Genomic DNA, 26,330 nt, shown 5'->3' on the forward strand with positions numbered 1-26,330 from the left:
GACAGCTTAATTCAGCAAAGATCCCATCTACCCTACATGCATATTCCACCTCCAAATAATTCCTACTGCTAATCAGATCCTGTGTGTCCTCAGAAGCAATTATCCTGCTTCCCACTGAGCTGAAGGGCTCAACCAGCCTTTCCCTGTAACTGCACTTCTGGAAAGCATGCAGATAAAGCATGATGAGAAAACCTTAAACAAGACAGTCTGACTCAAAACCTTCCACTACTATTTCCCCCGAGATACCTATCTCCCCTTCCACTATTAAGCCCCCGCAGCATAGGACCAAAGCAGCCTGGCCGAACTGCAGGAGGAGAAGGAACAGGGTAATCACGGTGATGAAATGAAATTCATGTAGAGGAATAAAGTTATGACTGAGAGGTTGAAGAGAATAGTAAGAAGAGAAGTTTACCTGCTGAGGGTAAACTGATCACAGGATTCCTGCTTTCTGTGTTGCGTAAGAGGAAGACATGATATAAGGCAAGGGATCTCAGGAAGGTAATAGAGATACTGCTTAAAGCAGCCTTCTGTATAAAGACAGACATTATTTCTGTATAGTTTCCACGTGATATCACCTGACCTCAAACCAGTTTTTTTTACTGGTGGTACTAATGGCATGTTCTTCACTGTTTTGCATACCCTGTCTGAAATAATAGAGTCTCACTGCTCCAGTTTCAACTGAAATCTCAGTACTTCAGCAGTCAGTCTGAATCTGCCCTGAACACAGAAAGCACTAAATATTTGCATAAGGAGGGTAAGGCAGTGGAGGTGCAGAAAATAAATAAATAATAATAATAAAAAAAATCAGGCTGTGTAGGCTTTAAACCTCAGAAACACTTTAGGATATGTCCCTTGGCTATTCAAAACCAACCACCAAACATCTAAAATCTTTACACTGCTTAAGTTCAAAGGGTAAAACCATTAATATTTGTGAAACATTCAAACTTTGACGGGCAGCCATGACTATACCATATCACCCATGACTAAATACTCATACAGTAAAATAAGGTTTACGTATACATCAACTGAGAAGAATCAGAGGCAAATCTGAATAGGCAGTCACTGAATCAGCCACCCAGAGGTGGCTTACTCTACCATTCACATCTTAACATTATGATCAGCTGAAGTCACTTTACAGTCTTCTGAGTGGTTCTGTTTCTTAATACTACTGCTAATACCCCGTTTTCTGTATGCTAAATTCTTGGCTCTTCATGCAAGTCGTCCCCACTGCTGTAAGCTGAGAAAGTATTTTTCCTAATACTAACAATTCACATCATAATTTTCCATACTTGGTTCTTCACAAACGAACTGCAATCTTTTTTTTCCCTGCCCCCCCTCCTTGTTCTCCCTTACCAGTACACTACCAAATTATACTTGGCAGTTTCTCTCATACAGTATCTCATTGCTTTTCATTGGTTTATGAAATTCAACATGTAAATCAAGGTTTATAGATTAATAAATTTAACATATAAATGTACCATGTATTTGCAGCTGTAAATAATTAAATGAGTGTACAGAAAAAGACTAACTACTTGATGCTATGTTTAAAAATTGTTTTTCATGTTAGAGATGACATGAAGTCAAATAAAGGACTAAAAGCTACACAATACCCATTTTCCTTCAGTATTAGTGAAAAACTGAACTCCAGGTTTTCTTCCCCTCCTGCCCCTTACTGTAATTGCAAACTCTACATATCACAAGTAATTTCCAACTTTCTCAGTGAAACAACAGCTAGTTTTGTCCTCAAGAAATCAAGCAGAGGGCCAATGTCATTGCCCTTACTCTTTATGCTAACAGCCATCTAGGTATTCCAAAAACACACTTCCCAAAATTCAGTTTATTACAGATACTTAACACAAACAAATTTAAGTTTAAAAGAGACTTTTACTGTGTACCTGAAAAGCCAGAAAATAGTAGGTGCTGCAGTTATCTTGAAGCTTGCAGGAAAAAAAAAAAAAAAAGAAAAAAAAAAATCACACACTATGCAACTTGGGCCTCCTTACTTTGTTTTTACCATTCACTAATGGAATCATGAAATGAAGCTCAGACTAGTCCTGTTCTCCATCCACTGCCAACTGAACAGCTGTACATGAAGTAGCTGCATCCCACAGAAAAAACATAAGATGACAGGAAAAACAAACAGACCAACACAAGGTCAATGCTGCACCTATTTTCCACCCATACTATTTATCCGAATATCTATCCAGCTGTTTTCAGAAACTATGTGAAGACTTCACAGGTTGTAGTAAGGAAAGACCACGCAGTACAGTGTTTTCCTCTGTAGTCTGGTGGTCAGAAAGGACTTGTTGATACTGTTAATCTGTTCTACAGCCTGCTACTACCAATTCATCCACCTGAGGACTTAGAGGAAGCAAGCTGTGGGTAGGATGAGGTGTTCTGGTTGCTGGAAGCTGCCTACTCCTCATGTTTTCCCATGACCCCCCAGCCACACACAATGGGTATGCATGTTCAGAACACAGGAAATACCCCAGGGCTGCTGCTAAGCTCTCGACTGCAATTAGAACAGTTTGTTTCACAGACACACTCCTGAGACAAGCTAGGAAAGAGGGCTGCTGCTGTAAGGCTGCAACAATCATTCTGGCAGAGCAGTCTGCTCCCAGTAATCCTTGTTCCTAGGCTTAATTCAGGAATGGAGTTGGTCTTAGCTATGCATTGCTAATTTCCTGGTGCAATACCACTTGCTCTGTGTGCACAGCAAACCCTACACTCCAGAATTATCAGACTTCTTATATATTAACTGTACCAAGAATTTAAAGCTAATATACAAATCACAGTGGAAAGGTTATGGTACACAATCATCCCCTATGCACCTGGTCATGAGCCTTTGCTTTATAATAAACATAGTAAGTGTTGATTTAACTAAAGAACATAGCATAATATTAAGGATGTACATTTCACCACAAGTCACATGGTTCTGGCATACAACAAAATGTTGATATTCCTCATAGGTTCCCTTCTCTTTAGAGGGCAACAAAAGCATTACAAGAAAAACATCACCTTCACACTAGCACTCTGCCTACTGTGCAGTGACTAGTTAGACGTGGATTAAAAGGTAGAAAAATTTCTCTTTTTTCTGATCCATTGCAAGTCTTCAACAGCACTTCTCTGAGAAACTGTGGTACGACTATGCATGAGCATACTTCCTAAACTGGCCACCTACTTCTTACCATTCTGCACACATTCAAGTATGACACTTTCAGCTCACAAATTAAATGTTTATGAAAACATACTTGCATCCATTCTCTTCTTGGATAAAGTTTGACACTATGTTGCAACGGTGAAAGGGGAAGTACTGCTTTCTACTGTCCCCAGATAAATGCTTTCTTATTTTTTTTTTCCCATCCCTGGATTCATGCTGTCCTTGCATTCTGTGGATCCCAGCAATCTTATGGATACATGCTGAGACTGATCACTGAACTCACCCAACAGAATAAAACAACCTCAAAAACCCCACAGAAATGTGAATAGCTTTCTGCAAAACAAATCTGGCATAGCATAGAGCTAAGGAATGTTGTGCCTTGGGCATGAAAGAAAAGTAAGAGTATTCTTTGCATCAGCAGCTCAGTTACATCAGTAGAATGCTTTTACACACAATCTAAAGGGTTAAATTAGTGACACCATTACATATAAAAGTATACATTTTCAAAACAGTAATTTTAGCTCAGCTACACTAGGAGACATCTAATTCTCATTTTCCCTATGCAGAAAGTTACTTTTAAGCTTGTGCTTTCCTAAACAAGTACAAATGCAGAATAAACATTACTGCAACAGTAAGTCTGTGCTGTTAAAAATAAAGTTTGTGCAGAATAAAGACAATGTGGTAAGTTTAAATTTGGTGAGTTTAAAAGCTACTAAACTGTATTATACACCTAGTGGAAAACCAAAGTAGATAAACTGCCAGTATGTAACAGCTCAAAAAAAAAAAATCAAAATCACAAAACCAGAAATAATCATTCAAGCTTTGCACCAAGTCAAGCTCTGAAAAAAATCTTTGTTAAACATCCCCATTGTATCCTATTCTAATTCCTTCTATTGCCAACAAGTTTAGGAATTTTGTACAAGGCTAAAGGACGCATCAATTTAACCCATTAAAACAGAATCTATTCTGCTTCCTGACATCACAATGCCTACTTCAGAGCCATAACCATTGTTGGATTCAGGGCAAACAGTTGCTGTATTTGCTCATGTAATCTGGCAGTTCAGAACCAGAAAAAAGATTTGCATGGAGTTAAGATGAGCAATTCTCCCAGCTCCTGCCAGTCAGACACACGAGTGTAGGTACATCTGTAAGAGAACCTTATTGGCTCCCACTTTTGTGCCCAGTCAGAAACATAACACGTTTGAGCAAACTAAACATGTTTTATGTCTTATGCACATTTGTAATAGAGAAACTTGGAGCCTTTATCCAAAAGCTCTGCAAAGGGTCTCATCTGGAAGTATGCCTTGCTCCCCACAGTCCCTGCTCATATTAACAATCAATCAGAGTTCAAGAGAAAACAGCAGGTATCAGCAAAGCAGGGAAGGTACCCACCTGTTACTTTTGGCAGACAAGTATTTCTAGAACATAACCAGGAAGTGGCAAACTCAAGATCAATTTCCTTGTCAGTCTGTGGGGATTCAAACCCACACCTGACAGCTCCAAGCCTAGCATTAATTTGGTTAGGACTCTCCTCTTGTCTTTACTAAAGCTAATCCACTTGAATCTCCAAAATAAAGACCATGAAAGGAAGTATGATTCAAAACATGTATCAGGCTTGTACTAAGTATCACGGCCCTACCTATAAAAACTGTTTATCTAAAGAATAATCTATAAACCACAAAGACACACTGAAGCACTAAGCTACAAAAACCTAGACCTGTAGGAATGCCGTTCTCACCAAAAAGCACTGTATCACTGCTGACTCTTGCACTACTTTCTACACTGTGCTACAGATTTAGCATAAAGGATGGAAATGTGGAATTAAGTCTAAGATTTGAGCCAAAGTTTTCCATTTCCCGAGCAAAATTTCTAATAGGTATCTCACTATCAACTTCTCTACTTTTCCCACCCAGATTTAAAAAACAACAACAACAACCAAACAAAAAAAAACAAAAAACAAAAAACCCACACACAAACAAAACAAAAAAAATTATTACCAAATTAATCCAAAAAGTGGTTTTTGCCTCTGAATCCCAGCCTTGCTTAGGCATTAACTCATGCCACAGACAGGCATCAGTCCAGGAGAGACTAGTCAAGACTTCAGACATCCCTCCTGTTTGCTCTCGGCTGGCACAGAGCGCTCGTGGTACCTGCCACAGAGAGCATCAGCCTGTTTGCTCTCTGTTCACTTATGGAAATACAGGCCCCTAATCAGATTCACAAATCTCACAATAAGGCCCATTTTGTAAAAACCTGACATCGTCACACTAACTCCATAATGCCTCCTTGTTTAGTACACCATTTATCCCTTAGAAGGTCAGAATACTCCTATATCACCAAGAAGTGTATAGCTATATATCAAGCTGTCAAGACTTACCTCTGAAGAGACTGTAGTCTTCGTTCCTCTCTTTTTCTAGCTAGCCGTTCTTCTTCTTCATCTGGTCTACTAGAAAAATAAGCAGGGAAGGAAAGCATAAGAGGAGGAAAAAGCAGTTTCACTGCTAGCCAATCACCGTTTAGTCATTTGACTTATTTTGAAAAAGGATTTATAGCCTGACCCGAGATACTTCTTCACAGCCACGTAACATTTCATTGCTGAATAAGCATAATTGACAAATTTGTAGAATTACCCTTTCACATTTTATAATGCCCAAATGCTTCACTCACTGTAGTAGTGTGTCCTTCAGACTCCACAGGGCAATTTAAAGCCTCTTAGGAACAGGTTGCAGACTGTTCCAGAAGCAGAATGCATACTTGCCATTCTCCCCATGTGCCACACCCCATTTTAGAGTAAGTGTAAAGTTAAGTCCATTGTTGCCCCCTGGAAGACTGATGGTTCATAAGCCTTTGATGCCAGAACAATTTACCTTTCCAACAACCACCACTATCCAATCCCAAGCTTCCCCCAGGAAAGCAGTCTGCACGAACTGTCTTGACAGCTGCCTTCCCTGCTCTGGAATAAGCAAGGATTTACCCGAGTGCATCAGCTGTGCAACTCTGGGAAATGCTGAGCCTACACAGTGCATCTGAGCTGTGCATGTGCAGATATGCTCTACTGAATGCAAGCACTTAAGCTTTGTGACCTGCCTTGGAGAAAGCTCAGCTTCACTTAACCATTAGATAGACCATATAAGAATTGTAGAACTCTGAAGCAAATGCCTACCAATATTTATTTGTCTGGGTTTTTTTCTGACATAAATAATGACAATTATTCAGGATTAGTGAACAGGCACCTGCCATGCTTCCCCAGGTGCTAATCATTTTTCAAAACTGAACGCACTATCTGAAGATGTTTGATACGAACTATTTACAATACACCTGCTAATAGAGACATGAACAGTTGTAGTAGCACGCATCTGCAGCAACCAACATACAAGTTAAGCAAGAGTGACATCCAGTGGTTAATTATAGCATGTCAAATGTTTTAACATAGAAAAATCAAGACACCAGAACTGGAAATCTGAACTCAATTTTTCCATCTGCTTAATCAGTCCATACACCTCTTGAACATCTTAGTAATTTAGATACAACGCAGTAATTTTGTATCCATGTAATGTTTTCACATACAAATTTTCTAGTTCCTCCTTTTTTTGTTTCCACATAATGAATTAGAAAAATCTTGAGGGAGTTTAGCAGCACAAAACAGATCCAACAGGTCACCTTTACTGGAAAGCAAGGTTAGATCCTTTTGTAAAACTAATCAATTCCCCACATTAGCATGCCCAGGAAGACCAGAAGCTCCCATTCTTGGGTATCCTTCTGTAAAACTACTTTACTGGAGACTCCAGCATCTTACGCAATAGTCTCACTTCACATTGGTGCTGCAAAATATAAAACCATCAAACAAATAAAATGCTGGTATAGAATTCAGAAAATATATTTCTTCCCTATAATTTTAAAAAAGCATTAAATATCTTCTGATTTCCAGACATTTTGAAGGAATTGATTTTTTCTTCAAAATTCAGGAAGTCTGAAACTGTTCAAATAAAAAAAGTGGTTGTTAAACTGACAAAGTTCAAGAGAGTCTATTTAATGTAGTTTCATGAATAGTTGTATCTCAAGTACATGGAACCAGACTCTTAAAAGTCCAAACACAGGATAAAAACAATGAACTGAAACAATGCACCAATGGTGCTAGGATTCCTAGGGTAGGCAGCCAGCTATGTTACTGATGTGGGGATTAATGCACCTAAGTATTCTCTGTGTTCAAGGAAAAGATAAGTGCTGGCTTCTTAAACATTGAAACCCCACAGCTTAAAAACTCCCAGAAGGAATACTGACACTTCTGCAAAACAAGGTTACACCTGAGATCTAAGACAATACATCTAAGTAGTCAGTAAAACAGATCTAATACTACATTTATACAGATTTTCCTTCTTCCAATTCATTAAAAAAAAAGTTTTTGTGGAAAAGGAATCCCCAAAACTGAGGAAGCAGAGAGCAAAAGAATTCCTGCTGAGAATCAGTGGGTTTAAAGCCAGTAATATATCAGGCTTCACTGTAATACTACATTCTGAATCTTCCCAAAATAAGCTGGACCCCACTCTGACAAGACCTTTAAATCCTCTAAGTGTCAGAAGATTAAGCTTGACACTTTTGGAGTCCTGGCATAAGATGACTCTCAACTAACCCTCTATTTTTAGAATCAGATGTTACAGTACTGATTGATGACTTAGCTACTAAAACTGAAGTCTGGCACAAATCTTTCTCTTCGCAGGAATCAAGCTTTATTTGTTGGCATGTCAGCCACAGGGGCCTACATGGTTGTTCTGCAGAGGACATTGGCAGATCTTACATAAAATCTAAACCAGTTCTATACATCTTCAGGGCTTATCAGCACAGGGCTAAAGAGTTATCAATTTTTGCACTAGGACAGATTTGGTAGACCAATCTACCAGCAGAACAGGTGCATGCATCTTCCTCAGGGAAAAGAGATGGGAATGACATGTTATTTACAATTATTTTCTCCTTTCTTTAAAGGCATAGATGTACCATATTTCTCTGGCTTGAAGGTCAGCACTAAACACTGTACAGCTGCACAAGTTCTTTAAAAAAAACAACCCTCAAACAAGAGCAATGAATTACAGCTACTTGAAATAGTATTGAAGTTATTTCAAATCAAGAAATAAGGTCCACATTTTGTTCATGTGAGAAGTACTGAAGGAAAAAAGGAGCAGAGCTAACAAACTACACTGCCCAGAAACCTGAGCTCTAAAACTTCAGTGATAGAAGGAAGCATATTGTGCTGTCCCAATAAACAAGGCTTTTCAGGTGTTTCATTAGGGAATAAGCACTTATCACTTCACACGGCAGCACTGACTATTTTAGCTACCCATCAACTGTTTCCCTCCCTTTGAAGGGTATTAGCCAATTAGAGAAGCCAGTAAAAAAAAAATATTTACAAGCACTCCAAGATCTAAAGAACATTTAATTTTTGCAGTATTATTTTAAGTCATTCTTAGTATCTTCGAGCAAAAAAGTATCACCTTGCACTCAGAATATTTTGTTGAATTGGCTTGTTGAAGACAGCTAATCACTTAGATATTGTCTGCTGACACATTCTAAAGCAAATTGTGAAGCATGGATACCAAGTGCTGCAGGACATTGTTGCTCAGTTACTTGTTACCCACCTGGTCCCTTTTTGCTGTACCAAGAGCTTGCCTTGATAGAAATTATTCTGTCATCACAAGAAGCAAGTATTTATTTGGCATTGAAATATTTCATGTCCAACCTTAATAAGGAAGTATAAAATGTAGAAATGTAAAGTAATAGCTTACTTAAAGAACACATCTGTGATCCTACCACTAATAACATCACTGCAGTGTCATTTCAGCATCATTTCTAGTGCCATACTGCCTGACACTAAACACCTCTTTCTGTTGTCTCTCAAACAAATATAGCAAAGTGACCAAAATTGCTTCCAAATGAAAAGATCCTTAGTATATTGGAGAATAAAAATTGTAGGTAGGTATGGAAGACCAGCACCCAAAGTTAGTAAAGGAAACAAATATATGTATTTACCTCCTGGAACGCCTTCTGCAGTAACAGCAGTAACAGCAACAGACTGCTATGGACACCAGAATGAGTCCAGCTACTACAGCTATGGCAATAATTAAAGCCTCAAAGTTTACTGAAAAATATGAATATATTAAACTTGTTAGACTCCAGCATTAACATTTGTCTTTCTGATAATTCTTCCACTCCTTCCCAAGTATTTTTTCATCTCTATGCAAAAACAAAAAAATCAAACACACAATTCTGTGCAACTACCCCAGTTAAAACTCAGCATACTGCATTAGAATTTTGCTACTATGCATAATCTACACTGAACAGACATTAAGTAAAATTGCTCTTTACACATACCAAACTATTACAAGTCATCCTGTAATACTTTATACAATATATCTACTGGCATGATTCCACAGTTCTGTCCTCCCAATCACGACCTTAGCCTATGTACAGAATGAACAAAAAAGTGATGCAGCAGCAGTGTACACACATTACAAGCAGCAGCTGGAGAACAAGCAAAATGAAGATGGCAGCGTCGGAGGATTTGAAGGAGCCAATATAAAACTCTCCATAAAACTTCCCGAGTCATCTTCTATGTCCAAAGACATTAACAAATGGGGGGGGAGTATGGGGGGTGTGTGTGTGTGTATTATTTTAACAGCATACACTGTAACAACTGTAGCTAGTCTAAACCAGGATAGGACTGCATTCATAAAAAAGAATCAGAAATCTGATGTCCTAGAAAAGAGCGAGGCCCAGGAAGAAAGCAAACAGGGATGATACAAGCAAAGCTACAGACATAACTTTGACGAGTTATTTAAAGGACCTAACAAAGGACAAAATTAAATCATTCAGGGAAGTTGTAACACAGAAAAACTAGACACCTCTTCCCACCCCACACTATTTTAAAGCATGATGGGGGGAAGGAGCAGGCAAGCTGTCTCTTCTCCCTTCTCCCACATAAATCCCTCTGAACTCTGTCAGATTCAGCAGCTTCATGCTGCTGTAGTAATAGAGTAGCTGCACATGCACTTTTTACTGCTTCAGGGTACTAGTGATAAGACAGTCAAATTTAGCAAGCAAATTTCGGAGGGTCTGTCCTCTCTGATTACATGCACAAGCCAAAGCGTCTGTTACTTCTCTACAGATCTCACCAACTGATGCCTAGTCAAGGCATATCCTTCACAGATCTTGCCAAAGATTAGACCACAGCAAGTATTTTTGCTTCTGTGTTATAATTTACTGGGTACAGTTTATAATACAGATTAATACATAGTTTCTAGTTACAATACACAAGTAAACTCTGAACTTGTGAATTCTGAAAGTAACACGTTTCACCATACCACATTTCTCATTGTTACTTCCCTACAAGCTACAAGCAATTAAATATACTTCATTCAGTGAAGTAAAAACAAAAATGGTTTTAATCTCAATTTTTTAAAAAGTATATTATTTAATTGCAGAAAAAATATTTTGAACCCATTAACAAAGTGCAGAAAAAGACTGTCAGTTTTCAGTCTGCATTCCTGTCTCCACTATCTATTTCATTTGCTTATTATTCATGAAAAACAATACAATTAAGCTACTTTGTATTATGTTGCTTCTATACCATTCTTTTCTTCACTGCTGGTTAATAATTTGTCAACATGTCTTTTTCCATATAAAATTGTAACTGGAAGCCAGTCATTTGTTTTTGACTTTGAGAGCTGCAATATTCACCTTCATTTTCAGCAAGACTGAGCCAACATTCTCCATTTTATTTGCAAAAAGAAAAAACACCACCACCATGCTCAGAGGGTAATTTAATTTTCCTGCTGTGTCTGAAGGGGACAGTCTCAATAAGACTATATAACCCCATGGCATGCTGCTGTGTGTAATTTGTAAAAAGTCTGTTAAGGAAATATATGTCTGGGTTTGGGTTTTTTTGTTGTTGTTTTGGGGGTGGGTTTTTTCTTCTTTTCCCATTTTTACTTTTTTTGCTGAGAACATGCTCCATTACAAAGTTTTCATTCTGTGTTGAAGCTACATTCAATCTAGAAACACAAATAGCACCCAAGTTAGAATCCATTTCTATAGCAGGAGTAAACTGTCAAGAACACCCTTAGTATCAGTAGGTACCAGTAATCACTGCTTTGCAAAAGGACATGCTCTTCTGTACTGGGGGTGGCCGAGAGTTAACTTTCTTCATAGCAGCTGGTATGGTGCCATGTTTCAGCTTTCTGGCTAAAACAGTGCTGCTAACACACCAACTTTTGGCTGTTGCTGAACAGGCTTGAAGAACATTAAGATTTTGCCTTTTTCCCACCTCCACTCTGTTCCCCCCAGTGAGTACAGGTGGAGATAGGCAAGAGATTGGAGAGGTTAGGAGGGGACACTGCCAGAACAGCTTACCCAAACTGGCCAAAGGGTGTTCCACACCATGTAATGCTGTGATCAGCAATAAAACCTGAGGTAAAGGAAAAAGAAATGGAGGGGGTATCTGGCTTCCAGGGTGACTGTTGTCTGGGGACTGGCTGGGCATCAGTCTGCCTGTGGGAAGTAGTAAGCAAATTTCCTTTGCTTTTTTTTTTTCTTCCTCTCCCCCTTTTTCCTTCACCTATTAAACTGTCTTTATCTCAATCCATGAGTTTTCTTGCTTTTGTTCTTTCTATTTTCTTCCCCCATCCCACTGGGCCCAGGGCAGAGAGGGATGGAGCAGCTGTGTGGGTACTTAGCTATTGGCAAGAGTCAACCCACCACACCGCTAGAAAAAAGTTTGCTAAACATTTTATAGTAACAGCATTTACTAGAATATTGAAAGCTCAATTTCCTTAAAAGTGTGCCTTATCAGTGAAATGATAGCTTTTGTAGCTCTAAAAATTCCGAAAGTCTAAGCATAAATGCTTTCTCTCACAAAACAAAGTACAGAGCCCTTCTGCTAAGAACAAAGAACATAAAGTTCTCCTGTACTGTCCAAATCTACTCCCTGTTTGCAGGGATTCTATAAAGTGGTAGCATTCAGAAACCTGCACACTCCATTATAATAGCGATCTTCTACCTCTGCTACTCTAATTTACACTACTGCATAATGTCACTACTCTAAGTGTGGTAACTTTTTTCTAATTTACCATTAACATAGTCCCTGATAGTTCACTCCCACTTGTTTTTGCCCTTTGGCCTCCTGGTGCTCATGAGCAAATACACAGAAAGCAGCAAGCCTTTGCTTTGCTAGACTGAAGCTGTAGTCTTAGTTCATAAGGCAAGCTTCCCAATGTCCTATTTGTTCTGTTACAGTCTAATCTGAATTTAGATCTGTATACACAGTATTGCAAAAATAGCTCCAAAGATTTCACCCCAATGGCACCACATGCACTGTACTGTATTTTGTAACGCAACACAGAAAGCAAAAGGAAATTTAGAACAATTAAAATACACAGCACTACAATCTACAGTGGCACTCTGCAGCTTCCTTTTTAACCTTAACTGCATTGCCTTCAGCACCCACAGACCACATAGTTTTTTCAGTTGTTTAAGCAAAAACAGTTTTCAGGAATTTTGGGGTGGCTCCATGTCGTGGTCTAAACCCAGCCAGCAACTAAGCACCACGCAGCCGCTCACTTGCTCCCCCCCCACCCAGTGGGATGGGGGAGAAAATCGGGGAAAAAGAAGTAAAACTCATGGGTTGAGATAAGAACGGTTTAATAGAACAGAAAAGATACTAATAATGATAACACTAATAAAATGACAACAGCAATAATGAAAGCATTGGAATGTACAAATGATGCCCAGTGCAATTGCTCACCACCCACTGACCAACATCCAGCTAGTCCCCCCAAGTGGCAATTCCCCGCCCCCACTTCCCAGTTCCTATACTAGATGGGACATCCCATGGTATGGAATACACCGCTGGCCACTTTGGGTCAGCTGCCCTGGCTGTGTCCTGTGCCAACTTCTTGTGCCCCTCCAGCTTTCTCGCTGGCTGGGCATGAGAAGCTGAAAAATCCTTGACTTTAGTCTAAACACTACTGAGCAACAACTGAAAACATCAGTGTTATCAACATTCTTCACATGCTGAACTCAAAACATAGCACTGTACCAGCTACTAGGAAGACAGTTAACTCTATCCCAGCTGAAACTAGAACACTCCATTCCCGTGGTACTGGTTCACTGCTGTCACTGGAATATACTACAAAAATTGTGGATCCATGCATATCATCCAACATTAAGAAATTTTTAAAAAAGGTAAGAATGGTCACCTTTTGTCAACAGGGTATTACCTTATTTCTTTGTACCTCAGAAGTATGGTTTAAGAAACAGGTGAATCCTGACTGAATACATAAAATACTCAGCACATTCCAACAGCACTGGTTCCCAGTCTAGACATTACCATCAACAGAACTTCCCTACATACTAAATGTTTTAAAGTCACTGGATCAGAACAACTATACTGGCTGTTCACAAAGAACCCTTAACAATGACTGTAAGTCCAGAAGATTAGAGATCATGGCTCCAAATCACAACCACTGCCTCCTCCCCCCACCTCTCCAAATAAATTATCAGGAAACAGCTCCAGTAAGCTGTAATCTTACTTTAATCACTCATAAATAGTTCTCTACAGCAAAAGTAAAGTTAGTACCTACTCCAGCAAACTCCCCATCGAGCATTTGAGAAGGAACATAATGAAGATGGAAGAATGCTTCTTACAGGGTAATCAATACAAGTGTTGTTGGTGTAACACCAAAGGCACTGTGGAAAAGAAAAAAACAAACAAATTATTGATATTCAAAAACAGTTTATGATTTATTGCTCCTCTCCACAGACAGAATCCTCAAGCCAGTAAAATACTGTATGGATATATGGAAACTGTTTTGTAGTATAAAACCTACAGAAGTCCTGGTACAACTCCTAAGCCTAAACTGAATTGTGAATAAGTACATTTTGTACTTATAGATAATAAATATTTACATTACCCTGAAAAATTTGGGAACATATTGAGGTACTATGTATACTTGAGGATAAAATGGCTTTCTGGTTTTGTATTACTTGTTAATTTCAGTAATTCTGAACCAGAAAGCCAACTGTTCAGAATTTTAAAAACACCTGGTATCTTTAAGGAATACAAATACACTTATAATCTTACTTCACCCCTATATTTGACTATCAACAGAAAGAAAACAATAAAGAACTCTTACAATTCTTCAGGTTTTGCTGCAAGGTAAAAAAGATACAGCCTTATCCAATCTGTGTTGCAAAGTACACTGGGTACCTTAATTGTGCACACTTACATATCTGGATATTTTTTAAATTTATAATTTCTTACATGTATCATAGCTACAATACGAGCACAACATTTCTGCTTTATATGCCACCACTAAGCATCAAGCTTAAATTTTGTTTTTCATCTGTTAAAATAAATACTGATTCAAAATTTCTTTACCACACAACTCACCCAGTGAAGAAGTTTTGGATGACAGTAAAAGGAATCCTTGACAGAACAGGTTTTTTTAGGATTCATTATACAAAGAGCTCATCCAGGTACCATGCTTTATCTAACAGTACTATCAAGAACATCTCTGTCATACATCCTCAATTGCACAAAGTATGTTATCTTGCTCTAAAGGGTTAGAAAACGTTAAATACAAAGGAAATCATTCGCAGTAGATTTTTCTCTCTTGAAAAATAGTGAAGACAGACAAGAAAAACTTATTCATATTTTGTAGCTGGTAGGCTGTACAAGTCAAACATACCCATAAAGACACATCAACAAAAATAATTATGAATGTATAATAAACTTTGCAAAAAACCTGCCCTCCTAAGTTTTAATTTTAATCAAGGATGTTAGATGAGAACATGCTTATTTTTGTTGGATTAATTATTTAATAAGAATTAACAGTTCAAAAATAATGAATAATAGAGGGCAGACTGAAAGTCACTGCTGAGCTTTGTTTGAATGTAACATTGACTCTGTTTTGAGTGGGAGGCTGGACTAGAGGACTCATGAGATCTCTTCTAACCTGAATGACTCTATACTGTTGTTCACAACCAGGAGCACAGAATGGCCAGCTATATCACTGATGGAGACTACTGCATGTAACTTAAAAACATGTAGCCCAAAAGGCAATATCTGATACAGCTAGTGACTGGTGCAGAGGCTGAAGTAAGAGAAAAATATTTCCATTGACTCATTCCGAATGCTAAAAATTGAGCTAACTGTCAAAATCAAGTCAGAAAAAAGCCTAAACAACTGAGGGCGAAACATTTCCTTAACTTTGATCCTCATCTACACAACCTAGAAGTAAAGACAGAAAAGATTTTATTTTATTTAGGGGTAAATCATATATCCTTTGGAGAGTATGCTAGGAACCACATTCACCCTCTGATAGATATCACTGACTTTATTTTAGTAGAGTCTCACAGGGATAATTAAGTGCAACATCATTACTTCAGTACACACTCATTTTAAGAACATATTCTTAGTATTAGAAGAGATAAGATAGTTACTATGAACACAAAATGAATGCTTCTTCCTCTATAATCAAATAGATGTATGCAAGGTACTATTATCCCCACCTTTCCTTCGAAAAAAATTGGCTATATTTATTGATCATATAATTTCCTAGAACTGTTGTTAGTTTCTCTTTTTTTTTTTTTTTTTTTTTTTTTTTAAGGCCTAGCTTGCCTAACATCCATTTTCCACAAGAATTTAGATTCCATACATTTGTTATTAGGACAAAAAGAAGAATGACAAAAATAAATAGCTGAGGGGAAAAGCATGTCTGTAGACTACTTAGAAGTTAAAATTGAGACTTTGAAAATTCTCCAGAATGCTGAGGCTCTACGCATGCACACAGATTTTAAAATGCAGTCCTATCTTTAACTAGTGCTTGCGTTACATATTTTGTCTTACACACTGTCATATGGAGTTAGAAACATGAAAACAAAACTCTCAAGATGTTAATCAATACATACTTACACATTATCTGTTAACAGCTAAATTTCTCCAAATTTAATACACCTGGTAATCTACTAGTCATAGCAGTAGATATTCTATGAAGTAAATAAATTGAATTTCAAGATTGAACAGCTCTAATCAAAACCCTTATGTGTATTTTTTAATGTACCTCTTGTAATGAATAAGATTAAATGCAACAGCTTATCTATAAAATTACCACTCAGAACTTACTGATAAAAAACACAAGAAAATAGGTATTCATCAACTCTAAAGACCAACCCAAAAGATGAACGCAATTATAATTATGATAAAATCTGAGCATTTGGAATTATAATTCTATTTAACTGAATTAAATTACTATATTTTAGGGTTTGTCTGGAATTGTTTATCTATTCACCAAATGTTTAATCTTCATTTTTATGTGCTGCTATCTATATTATCACCAATATGAAAACCTGATTATTTTTTTTTCTACTGAAGCAATTAATTTCAGCAATACCTTGCTTTTGTATTGCTCACACAAATGCTAATGGCTTTGTTCTGTGGCCTTTCTTTTCTTTTTTTAATGTATGCGCAAATTGTCTGCATCAAGTCTAAACTGCTTTCTTCAAGGTTAACACTGATGCTATTGAAGCAGTTGCCCTGAATCATCCATCATTCTGTCACCAAAACAAGCCTGGACACTCTCGTTGGTTTGACAGATTTTGAAAATAATCTATCTATAACTCTGTTAGTGTCTTCAGTACACAAGCACAGCTAAAGGATTTATTTCTCTCACAAGGTGAACACATAGCTTTCTGGTTAATAAAAGTTGTATTCATGTATCTACAGCAGCAGCAGAGCTTACTTGAACTGACAGTCACACCAGTGGTAGTGCTGAACATTAAAGATTAAGTGATCTATATTTTCCATTTCCTACTTCATACTTTTGAAGATTAAGAGCTCTTTACACAATGCCATGCTTATGACAACAAATACACAGGTCTGACAACACACAATAACCACATCAATACCAGGCAATTAATATTTTTCCATTAAAAAAGCCAAAAGATGCAAAAGACAAGCATAAAACAGGTAAGTTTAGCTCCTTCTCAATTTCCCCTACTGAAAAGGTTTTGCAGTAACTTATGTCACTTAAAGACTCCTGAAATATCTATTTTCAGTGACATCTGAAGTTAGAATTCAAGACAAACTCTTACTTTAAATCAAGGAGTTTCTTCTACTCTGCAGGCAGAGACACCTTTTGCATACTTATCACGACTCTTACTGTGGAGCTAAACAGTTTTGAGCAAACGACAGAGAAACAAATTCTACTATGGTTCTTTCGTTGCCTTATTGCAATCTCACTGGAAATCTAAACACTTTGCTGCCAGAATGGAGATCTAGCCTGGCAGTCTTAAGCAGTTACAGTCTGATGTAGTCAGAGGAGAGGCCAACATATCTGAACACCTACAAAGCATCGATCCAGTCTGCCTCAGTTAAATGCTTGGGGGATCTCCAGAGAAAGGCATTTCTAGTTGATTTACATTAATTTCCCAGCTCTATTCAGCATACAAGAAATGCAAGCCACTTTACCCAGGTAAGATTCAGTTTATCTAGTCCTTGTATAAGATGCAAACTTAACTGCTCGCAAAACGAGCACAGCAGCAATATCAACTCTCTCAGCTGCACTATGAAAGCACTGAGCACATGCTGAGACTGGAAGCCCGCATTCTACTCTGTCCACCCTCTCCAGACAAAGCAGAGAAATACCCTGAGCGACAAAATCACAGAGCAACCCTGGCAAAGTGAAAGCACACTGGCATTGAGTGTGACAGAGGGGAAGCAGCACCAGTTGACTCAACCATTTAAATAAAACAGAGGCTTCCTCTTATTAAGGGTTGTTTGACTAGATTCACCATTAAAAACAAAACCCCCACCAAACAGCCAAACCAACCGCAACAATCTGACTTCATCTTAAATGAAAACAAACAAACAAAAACCCACACACCACCAAATTCTCAGTCAAAAAAGGATGTTAAAAATCTTACCGAAACATTTTTTAGACATTCTTCACAGGACCTCTGAGAAAACTCTGAACATGCTAGAAAAAAAACCAACACAAAACAGACAGATGATATATTTATTTTTACTCATTAATGTCAAGCATTTAATACAATATTTAGCCTTTTCTTTTTTCTACTTCTAGATAAAGCAATGATTTTGATTGAAGCAATGAAAGCTCATTATTCCCATTTCAAGAGAACTACAGCAAACATACAAAACAGTTAAGCTTGACCTCTGACATAGGAAAATGATTTAAGCTTACCTGTAACTTCAATTTGCCTCCTCTAAGGACAACATAGGAGATATAACCCAAGAGCCTCCCTGTGTCTCTGCTGAAGTTCTAAGACATTTACACTTCAATTTAGAGAACATACCAAGTTTTCCATCTTTGGAAGCCTAGCAAACGCTGACCCCTGCCTAAGGTTGGTCCCCCTTCCATAGATATTAACCTTTTTCTGGGCAAAAGAAGTTTTTGAAAAATAAAGCTCTCCAAATAACATTATTTTAAATTACAATAAGAAAATATTTCCAAACATAGGACACAAAGTCATTTTGTAAGATGACAACAAGAAGTCTGACAGAAGTTTGAAAGTCCAAGTGATGCAGAAGGAAGTTAATTCATATTTTCTTTGGACTTTAAAAACATCTTCTATCCTAGAAAAAAAATTAAAATATCTACTGGTGTTCACATTCCCAGAAGATTCCAGCCAAAGGCTATGACTTTTTTTAGAAGTACTGCATGCTTATCACAAGACTGGTCTTTTTGATCCGTAACATAGGCATAATTTGTCACCCACAGGACCACGTACATGCCATAGTCTTGACCTAGATGAACTACTTGACAGATGAGGAGGAGTTTCCTCTCCTGGTCCAAACCTGGATTTTCTTCCAGTAATTGAAATTCCTATGGCAGCTTTTAATACTATTTAATGAAACTAATTTCTGATTATTTCCACATATATCATATAAATATGAGGGGAAAAATATCTCCAAATCAGGAATCCAATTCTACTTTTAAGGAATCACAGCATGTTAGTCATAAGCACTTACCCATCTGAGCTAAATTCTTGGCATGTTTTGGGATAACTACATATTTCAATGTTTTCTTTTCATAATTTAATATTATACCTTTCTGGTCCTAATTCTTAACACTAAATGCACTTTATGTAACAGTATATTTAGCTTTAATAAATCTGTTTAGAAAAAACACTTACTAGTTTATCTAGTACCAATTAATATTGGTACTGGTACAATTAACTGAGAAACAGCCTAAGCATTAAGGCCCATATACCAATTCATGGAAAAAACCTGAAAAGATGACTCCGAAATAGTTCCCAGTTTAAACTAAAAAATTTTAAAGTGCGCTTATTCCATACAGAGTACCACCATGCTTATTATAAAAATACTTCATTACATTTTCAATTTAAGATTTAACACACCTAAACAAACCAGCTTTCCGAACATGAATTAGTAAGGTACTGTCAGAAGCGTGCAAGTACACGAAGGACTTCTAAAAACATGATTTAGGTTACATTTTCAGTAACTGAATCATGTACAGCAAAATGAAGAAATGTAATATTCTTGAGATTCTTATCAAAGGAAGTAATCTTACAAGCTTTTCATGCTGTTTATCTTCTTTAACTGCCTTTCTACTGACATACTATAGCTCAAACCTATATAGGCATATATAACCAAAAGACTGGGGCTTAAATTATTAAAAAAATTAGACTTCTATTATGTGTTTATTCTAAAGAAAAGCATAGGAGAGTCTTAATGAAAAATACTTCAACTATATCATCACACCATACATCTCAAATCAAAACATCTTTATGTACTGCTGTTACAAAATGTAACATTACCAGGAGTTAAAAAAAAAAATCCATTGCTTTATGTATTTCTCTGCATCACATAACTTAGACATATAAATTTCCCACCAGTTACAGTGTTCTCCACAAGAGCAGAGGATAAAACAAAACACCTCTCAAACTGAAAAAGAAGAAAAACCCAAACAACCTCTCCAATATGCCTTGCTAAAGCATTACATATACCAGCACATTAAACAAAAACAACTTAGATATCTATCTGAATAAAAAAAAATTCAAAGTTGACAGTCTCCCTCTAATATTTCAAGGGACTACTGTATTATCTTTATCAGGGGACAAAAAAAAAAAAAAAAAAAGCAAGCCATAGCACCACTACCAACAATAATTCACATTGTACTTTAAACAGTATTTATCTAGCATAACCATTCCTCCTATATTAGCATATAACATCAGCATTAATCACCTAACATGTAATAAAATGAGAAATCACTTTTACATATCAAGCCTGGTTTACCAAGCAGTGGAAGCATTACTTTGATAAGTGGTGTCATTTTTACCAAAATGGTTTGTAGTAACACCTTGTACAAAGTGAACTGTAACTATACGAAGATTATATTCTCACAAGGTAAGAAAAAGCTATCACTGTTCATGTGCTGTTTTTTTTACAACTACAATTCTGCCCACACATACAGGAATTGTACTATGTTATACACAAATTATCTGTATGACCTTACTTTCAAGGAGACATACTCATGGACAAATGCACAGATTCAGAACAAAGGCTGTTCCTCCACAAAATACAGGTAAAACAGAACAGTGCTGACAATAAAACTCTGTTTTGTTTAAAAACAGCTTTCCCCCCTCCCCTTTCCAATAGGTATTCGTGCACGAACGTAGCATATGCAGATTTATTTACTTTTTTTTTAAGGAAGACAGGGCTCTACACCAGCATACATTAGGGACTGAGGGCTGCCATACAACCTTAAGATCAGTGACTTTTGGGGCTGGGGTGGGGGCGGGGGCAGGGCAGGGCAGGCACCTCTTACTATTCCACTGAAAAAAACAGTGTGACTGCTCAGTCAGAAACCATTCAACACCTACACTTATTCATAGCTAGTTTATTTTAATGTGTTCTCTGCCCCTATTCTCAGGACAACGCTGCTCTTCAACTTAAACAGTTGTTCCCTCCTACTGGCATAAGGGTACTTTCCCCAAGTACTCTTATTCCCCTTCAACCTTCCTCCTGCTCCAGCAAGTAAAGCCCTACTCTTCTAGGTATTTTCTCAAACAGGGAACAATACAACCTTTGTAACCCTGCTTCGTACCGGTCCAACTCTGTTGAACACAGGTGCTGAACTTGTGGAATATTTAACAGGATGACATACAAGGTCCCGCAATGTGGCAGAACCATAATACAACTGCCTTCTCACTCTTCATGAGCGCGTCACTTCAGTATCTGAAACATGCATCTGACAGGCAACAAGTCTACCTCCCTACTTTTTTCCCCCCACAACTAATTCGATTTAAGATTAAAACTATAATACTTGTCATATGACATAACAATCCACCTTTTATTTTTCACTTCATCTTATTTCTAATATTTACTCCCTAAAGGTCACCCACACCTTTCTGTATAATATCATGATCCTTCTCCATATCAACAACCAACTTTGCATCACAAGCAAATTCCTAAACTGACATAACAATAACAATATGTGAAAAGGTTCTTCCTAGGGAATCCATAAGCAACTCCACTATCAACTCAGCCTTGTTTTTTGCTCCAACCAAACCCTTTGGTTTTACTTATGTTTCTTGAACTGCTAGAAAAACACTGATTAACTTGCAGTTATTAGCAGGTCTACCCTCGGTTCTTTTCTCTGAGAAACACCAATAGTTCCCTTTCTCTTCTGCCTCAACTTAGTTGTCCCACAAAGCTGGATACTTGCTTTTTGAGTATAAACCCTTCCATAAAAGAAACGAAACACCTCAAAATGGACTCTAGAAACATGTGTGAGCGGCCGCTTGAGATACCCTAATTTAATGCAAACTAACCCGACGTGTACCCTTCTGGTCACATCGGCTAACGGCAACCAAATCTGAGGACGAGCTTCGCCAACCGCTTTCCAAAAGCGGCTACGAGATGAACGATTCCAACAGACCAAACAGGACGGCAAGGGCATCTCTGCCGGCTCCTCCTTCCACGCCCAATTCCTCCCCATCAGTCAGGACAGAGAAAACACAGGCGACCGCCGTCTCCTTGCAGCAAAACTCCGGACAAGCCCACGGCCCCGCAGGCCGGCCAGCAGTACAAACCCTAGCGCCATCGCCCCCTCCCTCCTTTGGTGCGAAGCCTGGAGCCAGCCCCCCGGGAGCGGGCCGCCGGTCCCGTCCCGTCCCCGCTGTGGCGAGGGAGGGCAGCCCAGGCGGAAGCCGGACGGGCGGCCGCCCTCCCGCCACACGGAACCGGCCCGCGCCGAGGCGGAGGACGCGGACCCAGGCGAAGCCCCGAGCTCCGCCAACTCTCCAAACGGCGCTCCCGGGCGGCGCTCGGCGCCCGCAGGCCTCGGGGTGAGCAGGGGCCTCTGCCCGTCCCTCCCGCCGTGCCCCCCGCGGCCCTGCCCAGGGGCGAGCGCGGCCCTCCGGAAACGTCCGGGAAAGGCCGCGCAGCCCGCGCCCACGGGCGAGCCCCTGACGCGGGGAAGAAGGGAACGGCTACGCGCTACCCCGCGGCTCCCCACCCCTTACCCTGCGCCGGTGCTGGCGGAGCCGTGGCGGCGAGGCGCGCCGGCCCCGTCCCGGCGCGGCCCCACACCAGCGCCAAGCCCTGCAGCCACAGCGGCCACAGCCGCAGCGCCGCCATCGCGAACCGACTCCGCGCAGGCGCCGAGGGCTCCCGGCGGGGGGGCGGGAGGCGGGGGCAGGCAGGGGGCCGGCTGCCCGGGAGCGGCGTTTATGGGACGGGGTCTCGCCCCCGCCGGCGCCCGGAGCCGGTGCTTCACCTTCCGTGAGCTCCCGGTGCGTGCGGCCTGACGCTGGCCGTGCCTGCCGTGCCAGCGTCCCTCTGGCGCGCCTGTGTGAGCGGCCGCGCCGAGTCCCTCGCGGTCACCTGTAGGCTCAGTTCTGTGATATACCGGGCCTTTTTTTCCCCTCCCTGGAGGCTTAGTGTTCTTTTGATTTGACCCGCCTTTTTCCTGCCTTTGCTGTGCCGGCTCTTCCCGTCGCTGCCAGGGCGGGGAGGTGGCAAGGATCCCTTGCCCTGTCTCCGGCTTCCTGGTGTTTGGGTTTTTTTTAAAGCGAGGGTGGCCAGTGGGCGGCCAGAGCCAACAAAGGTATCCCCAAGTCAGGGCTGGCCAGAGAAGGGAATAAAGAGATGGCGACAAACGCGAAAATTTGCCATGACCTTCCCATTTTAAAAGACTAATGAGCTGTTGGTTTTCCACAGTGACCCCCACCTCCCGGGGCCTTACAGAAGCGTGTAGCGCCCTTTGAAGCGCCCAGGGGTGTACAGAACACCCGGACAGGGCTGCCAAGATAGGACACAGGAGTGCAAGAAACAGACCCCAAACTCTCTGAGGTGGGTAAGGGTAAGGACTCAACTTTGGGCATCTCAACAGCCCTAGACAGCTGTGCTTAGGCTCCAAATCAAGTCCTTAATGGCCAGTGAAGTAAGGTATTTTGCCATGCTTTGACAGTCAGCTTTGCTTTAATTAAATGATCCTATAGCTGAACTTTGTCAGTTTCTCTGTGATTGTGTTCAGGAATGGGAAGTTTGATATTGGGCAATCAATAGCCAAAGTGCCGGTGTAGGGTTTTTTAGTGCTAAATGACTCTGCTTCGAGTAGGGAGTGAGCACTCCCTCTAAGTACGGCACCGTTTCAGTCAGCAGTGACTCCAGGTGCTTGTGACCTTCCTTCTCAAACACGGCAGCTTTCGGACCACTTTTATTAGTCTTGTGTAATGATACCACTGTTATCATTGAAAGTATTGCAATTGGTTTGCGGGCGTAGGGAGAGTAGATCTCAGCTGTTTGAGATGCTTTTGCAAATGCACTTGAGTCTTAATGAGGAATAAGATGAATGTTCTTCACAGTGCTTGACCTTGCCATCCTGTCTAACTTTAGACACCTGATTCACCTTGCTGCAGGAATTAGTATCCCTAAAATCCCACACAGTAAGAGATGAGTAGCTCCAGGAAACAGTTCAGAGGGAACTAGGATAACTGCTAGTAATTCTGGTGACTTAGGCCACTGCGTAAAAATAAAGGGAACAAACCCGAGTCTTGTTGCTTGGTTCTAAGGCTGTTGGCCTTCAAAGCTGGCAGAGTGCTATACTGTACTAGGATGGCTTTGTGGGAAATTTGGCAGTTTAGAAGGGGCTGATTGGAAGGTGCCCTTACCTTAAATTCAGTTTCAACCTGTGCATTAAAAAGTTATTTACATTTCATTCTGCCTTTATCATCTTTGGATTTTTGCCAACAGCGCTAGAGTCCCTGCCCCTCAGTCTTCAGGGAGTGTTAGAAAACATAGAGCCAAAGTGTGGGTATATGGGCCATATGGAAACAAAGATGTTTTTATCTGAGCTTAATGTAGAACAATGCTGACTCATGACTTCAGCCTTCTTCAGCTGACTGAATCATAGAATGATGTGGGTTGGAAGGGACCTACAAACATAATCTAGTCCATCCCCCTGCAATGAGCAGGGACATCTGAAGACTAGGTTTTGCTATGTGTTTGAGTCTATAAATCTCTATGCTCTGAAACACTTCTTTTTTTCTTGTTTCCGCATTCCTGAGTCACTTGGAGCATGCTCTTGGAATAGTAGAGACACACAGATGAGTGACAAAGACTACCAAAGATAAGGAACTGTTTACATAGATAGTAATATTTCAATAGACTATAGCTAAGGAGGCATACGACAGAGATGTATAAAGTCATGAGTGGCACAGAAAAAGTGAACACAGAATGACTGCCTTTTCTAATACAAGACCTAGAGGGCATTGAACACAATTATCAAGTAGAAGATTGAAAACAAAAGTACTTATAAGAAAATAAAGAGGTTGAAGTATAGCTAAGTTGTGAAACTCTGTCTGTGTATATTAAGGACTCTAAAAGTTTAGATTAGTCCAAAAAGATTGCATTTTTTTTCCATTAATATGTCTGTTAACAGTTATTAAGTACCAAGATATCACCTCTGGTTCAGAAAGTCCCTGACCCACACTGCCAGAAGCTATGTGCAATTCCAAGGAAGATGCATTATATGATTGCTTTATTCTGACATTCTTCCTTAGGCATCTCTTGTTGACTGCCTTTTTAGGTGAGATGCTGAGCTAGAAGTGCCCTTGAAATGACTTTATATAGCTGTTCTCATTAATTTCCTGAAAAACTTATATTATATTCCACATGATTTTGATTAAATGTACTGAAATACGTTTGAGGCAGAGGGGAAGTCCTCTAGCTAATTTTTTATATCTCAGATTTGGATGGGTTTATGTATTCAGTGAAGAATGACTTCTCATAAACCAGCTCTAAATTCCAAGCCAGAGCTTGTGATTTTTCCTTGAGTTGCTTCTAGCATCATTATTCTACAGAAAGTATCTTTTACCTGGAGGAAAGAGTTACAGGAGAGGGGGGAGGGGGGAAAGAATTTGCTGAGAGGTCTTCAGAAGCATGGTTACGTCCATCTTCTCTGATCTAGCTTTGTTATTCCCTTGGGGGACAAAAACATTAATATAATTTATGAACAGCTATAGTAATTCTCTCACAATAGCTATATCTACAGTAATGAATCACTTTTTTTTTTCTTGATCAGGTGACCACTCCCTCAGCAGACATAAATTCCCAGGAAATGGAGTGTAGAAGGCTTGAAAAAATGATCTACCAAGAAACTGGGTTTGAAACAAGTGGTATGTGTTAAGATTGCAAACAAAAAGAAAATATCAGAACTTAAACAAATTTTGCTTTTTTCTCTCATAATTCTATATTCATTTCAAATGATAACAAGGATTTTTCTGCCAGCTCTGTAGATTCTGCCTGGGCTTTTGAACAGCGTTTCTACTCATGCATTTTCAGCAGCAGCTCTGGCCCCTTTTCCTCATCTCTGCTCCAGCTCCTCCCTGGTGATAGAACAGCTGAATGAGCCATTCACTGCATAGCTGAACAAAGAACAGATTGGTCCGACAGAGACTTGTCTTCTTTTTTTAGCTGGTTTATTTTTCATTATTACCAGTGCCAACAATCTCAAAGGTGACATATGAGTTACAAAGTCTGTGTGTGTTCAGTTGATTCCCTTAATGACAGTATTGCTTCATCACTGTGAATGAGTTTACCCAGCTTGCCTGATTACAATATGCATAAATAATTCAG

General features: G+C 39.5%; 1 protein-coding gene and 1 long non-coding RNA gene across 3 annotated transcripts in view; one reads left to right on the plus strand and one right to left on the minus strand.

Annotated features, from left to right (window-relative positions):
• LOC126037817 (pituitary tumor-transforming gene 1 protein-interacting protein-like) overlaps positions 1-22,840 on the minus strand; it is a 32,345-nt gene extending 9,505 nt beyond the window's left edge. The window contains exons 1-6 of one of the 2 annotated variants that reach the window (XM_049798637.1): positions 22,715-22,840; positions 18,131-18,183; positions 13,789-13,894; positions 9,182-9,290; positions 5,538-5,606; positions 1,896-1,937 (exon numbers count right to left, since the gene is read on the minus strand). In XM_049798637.1, coding sequence (XP_049654594.1) covers positions 1,896-1,937; positions 5,538-5,606; positions 9,182-9,290; positions 13,789-13,894; positions 18,131-18,183; positions 22,715-22,829 — 494 coding nt within the window. In that variant the 5' untranslated portion in view covers positions 22,830-22,840. The remainder of the gene's footprint in view (positions 1-1,895; positions 1,938-5,537; positions 5,607-9,181; positions 9,291-13,788; positions 13,895-18,130; positions 18,184-22,714) is intronic. The other variant, XM_049798638.1, reaches the window with a different exon arrangement.
• LOC126037821 (uncharacterized) lies at positions 18,211-25,865 on the plus strand. Its single transcript, XR_007505821.1, has 3 exons — positions 18,211-22,537; positions 23,412-23,543; positions 25,777-25,865. It is a non-coding gene; the product is annotated as an uncharacterized LOC126037821 (long non-coding RNA).
• The last annotated feature ends 465 nt before the right edge of the window (positions 25,866-26,330 follow it).

The sequence above is a fragment of the Accipiter gentilis genome, chromosome 4 (genome assembly GCF_929443795.1).
Source record: "Accipiter gentilis chromosome 4, bAccGen1.1, whole genome shotgun sequence".
In the NCBI taxonomy this organism is placed as follows: domain Eukaryota; kingdom Metazoa; phylum Chordata; class Aves; order Accipitriformes; family Accipitridae; genus Astur; species Astur gentilis.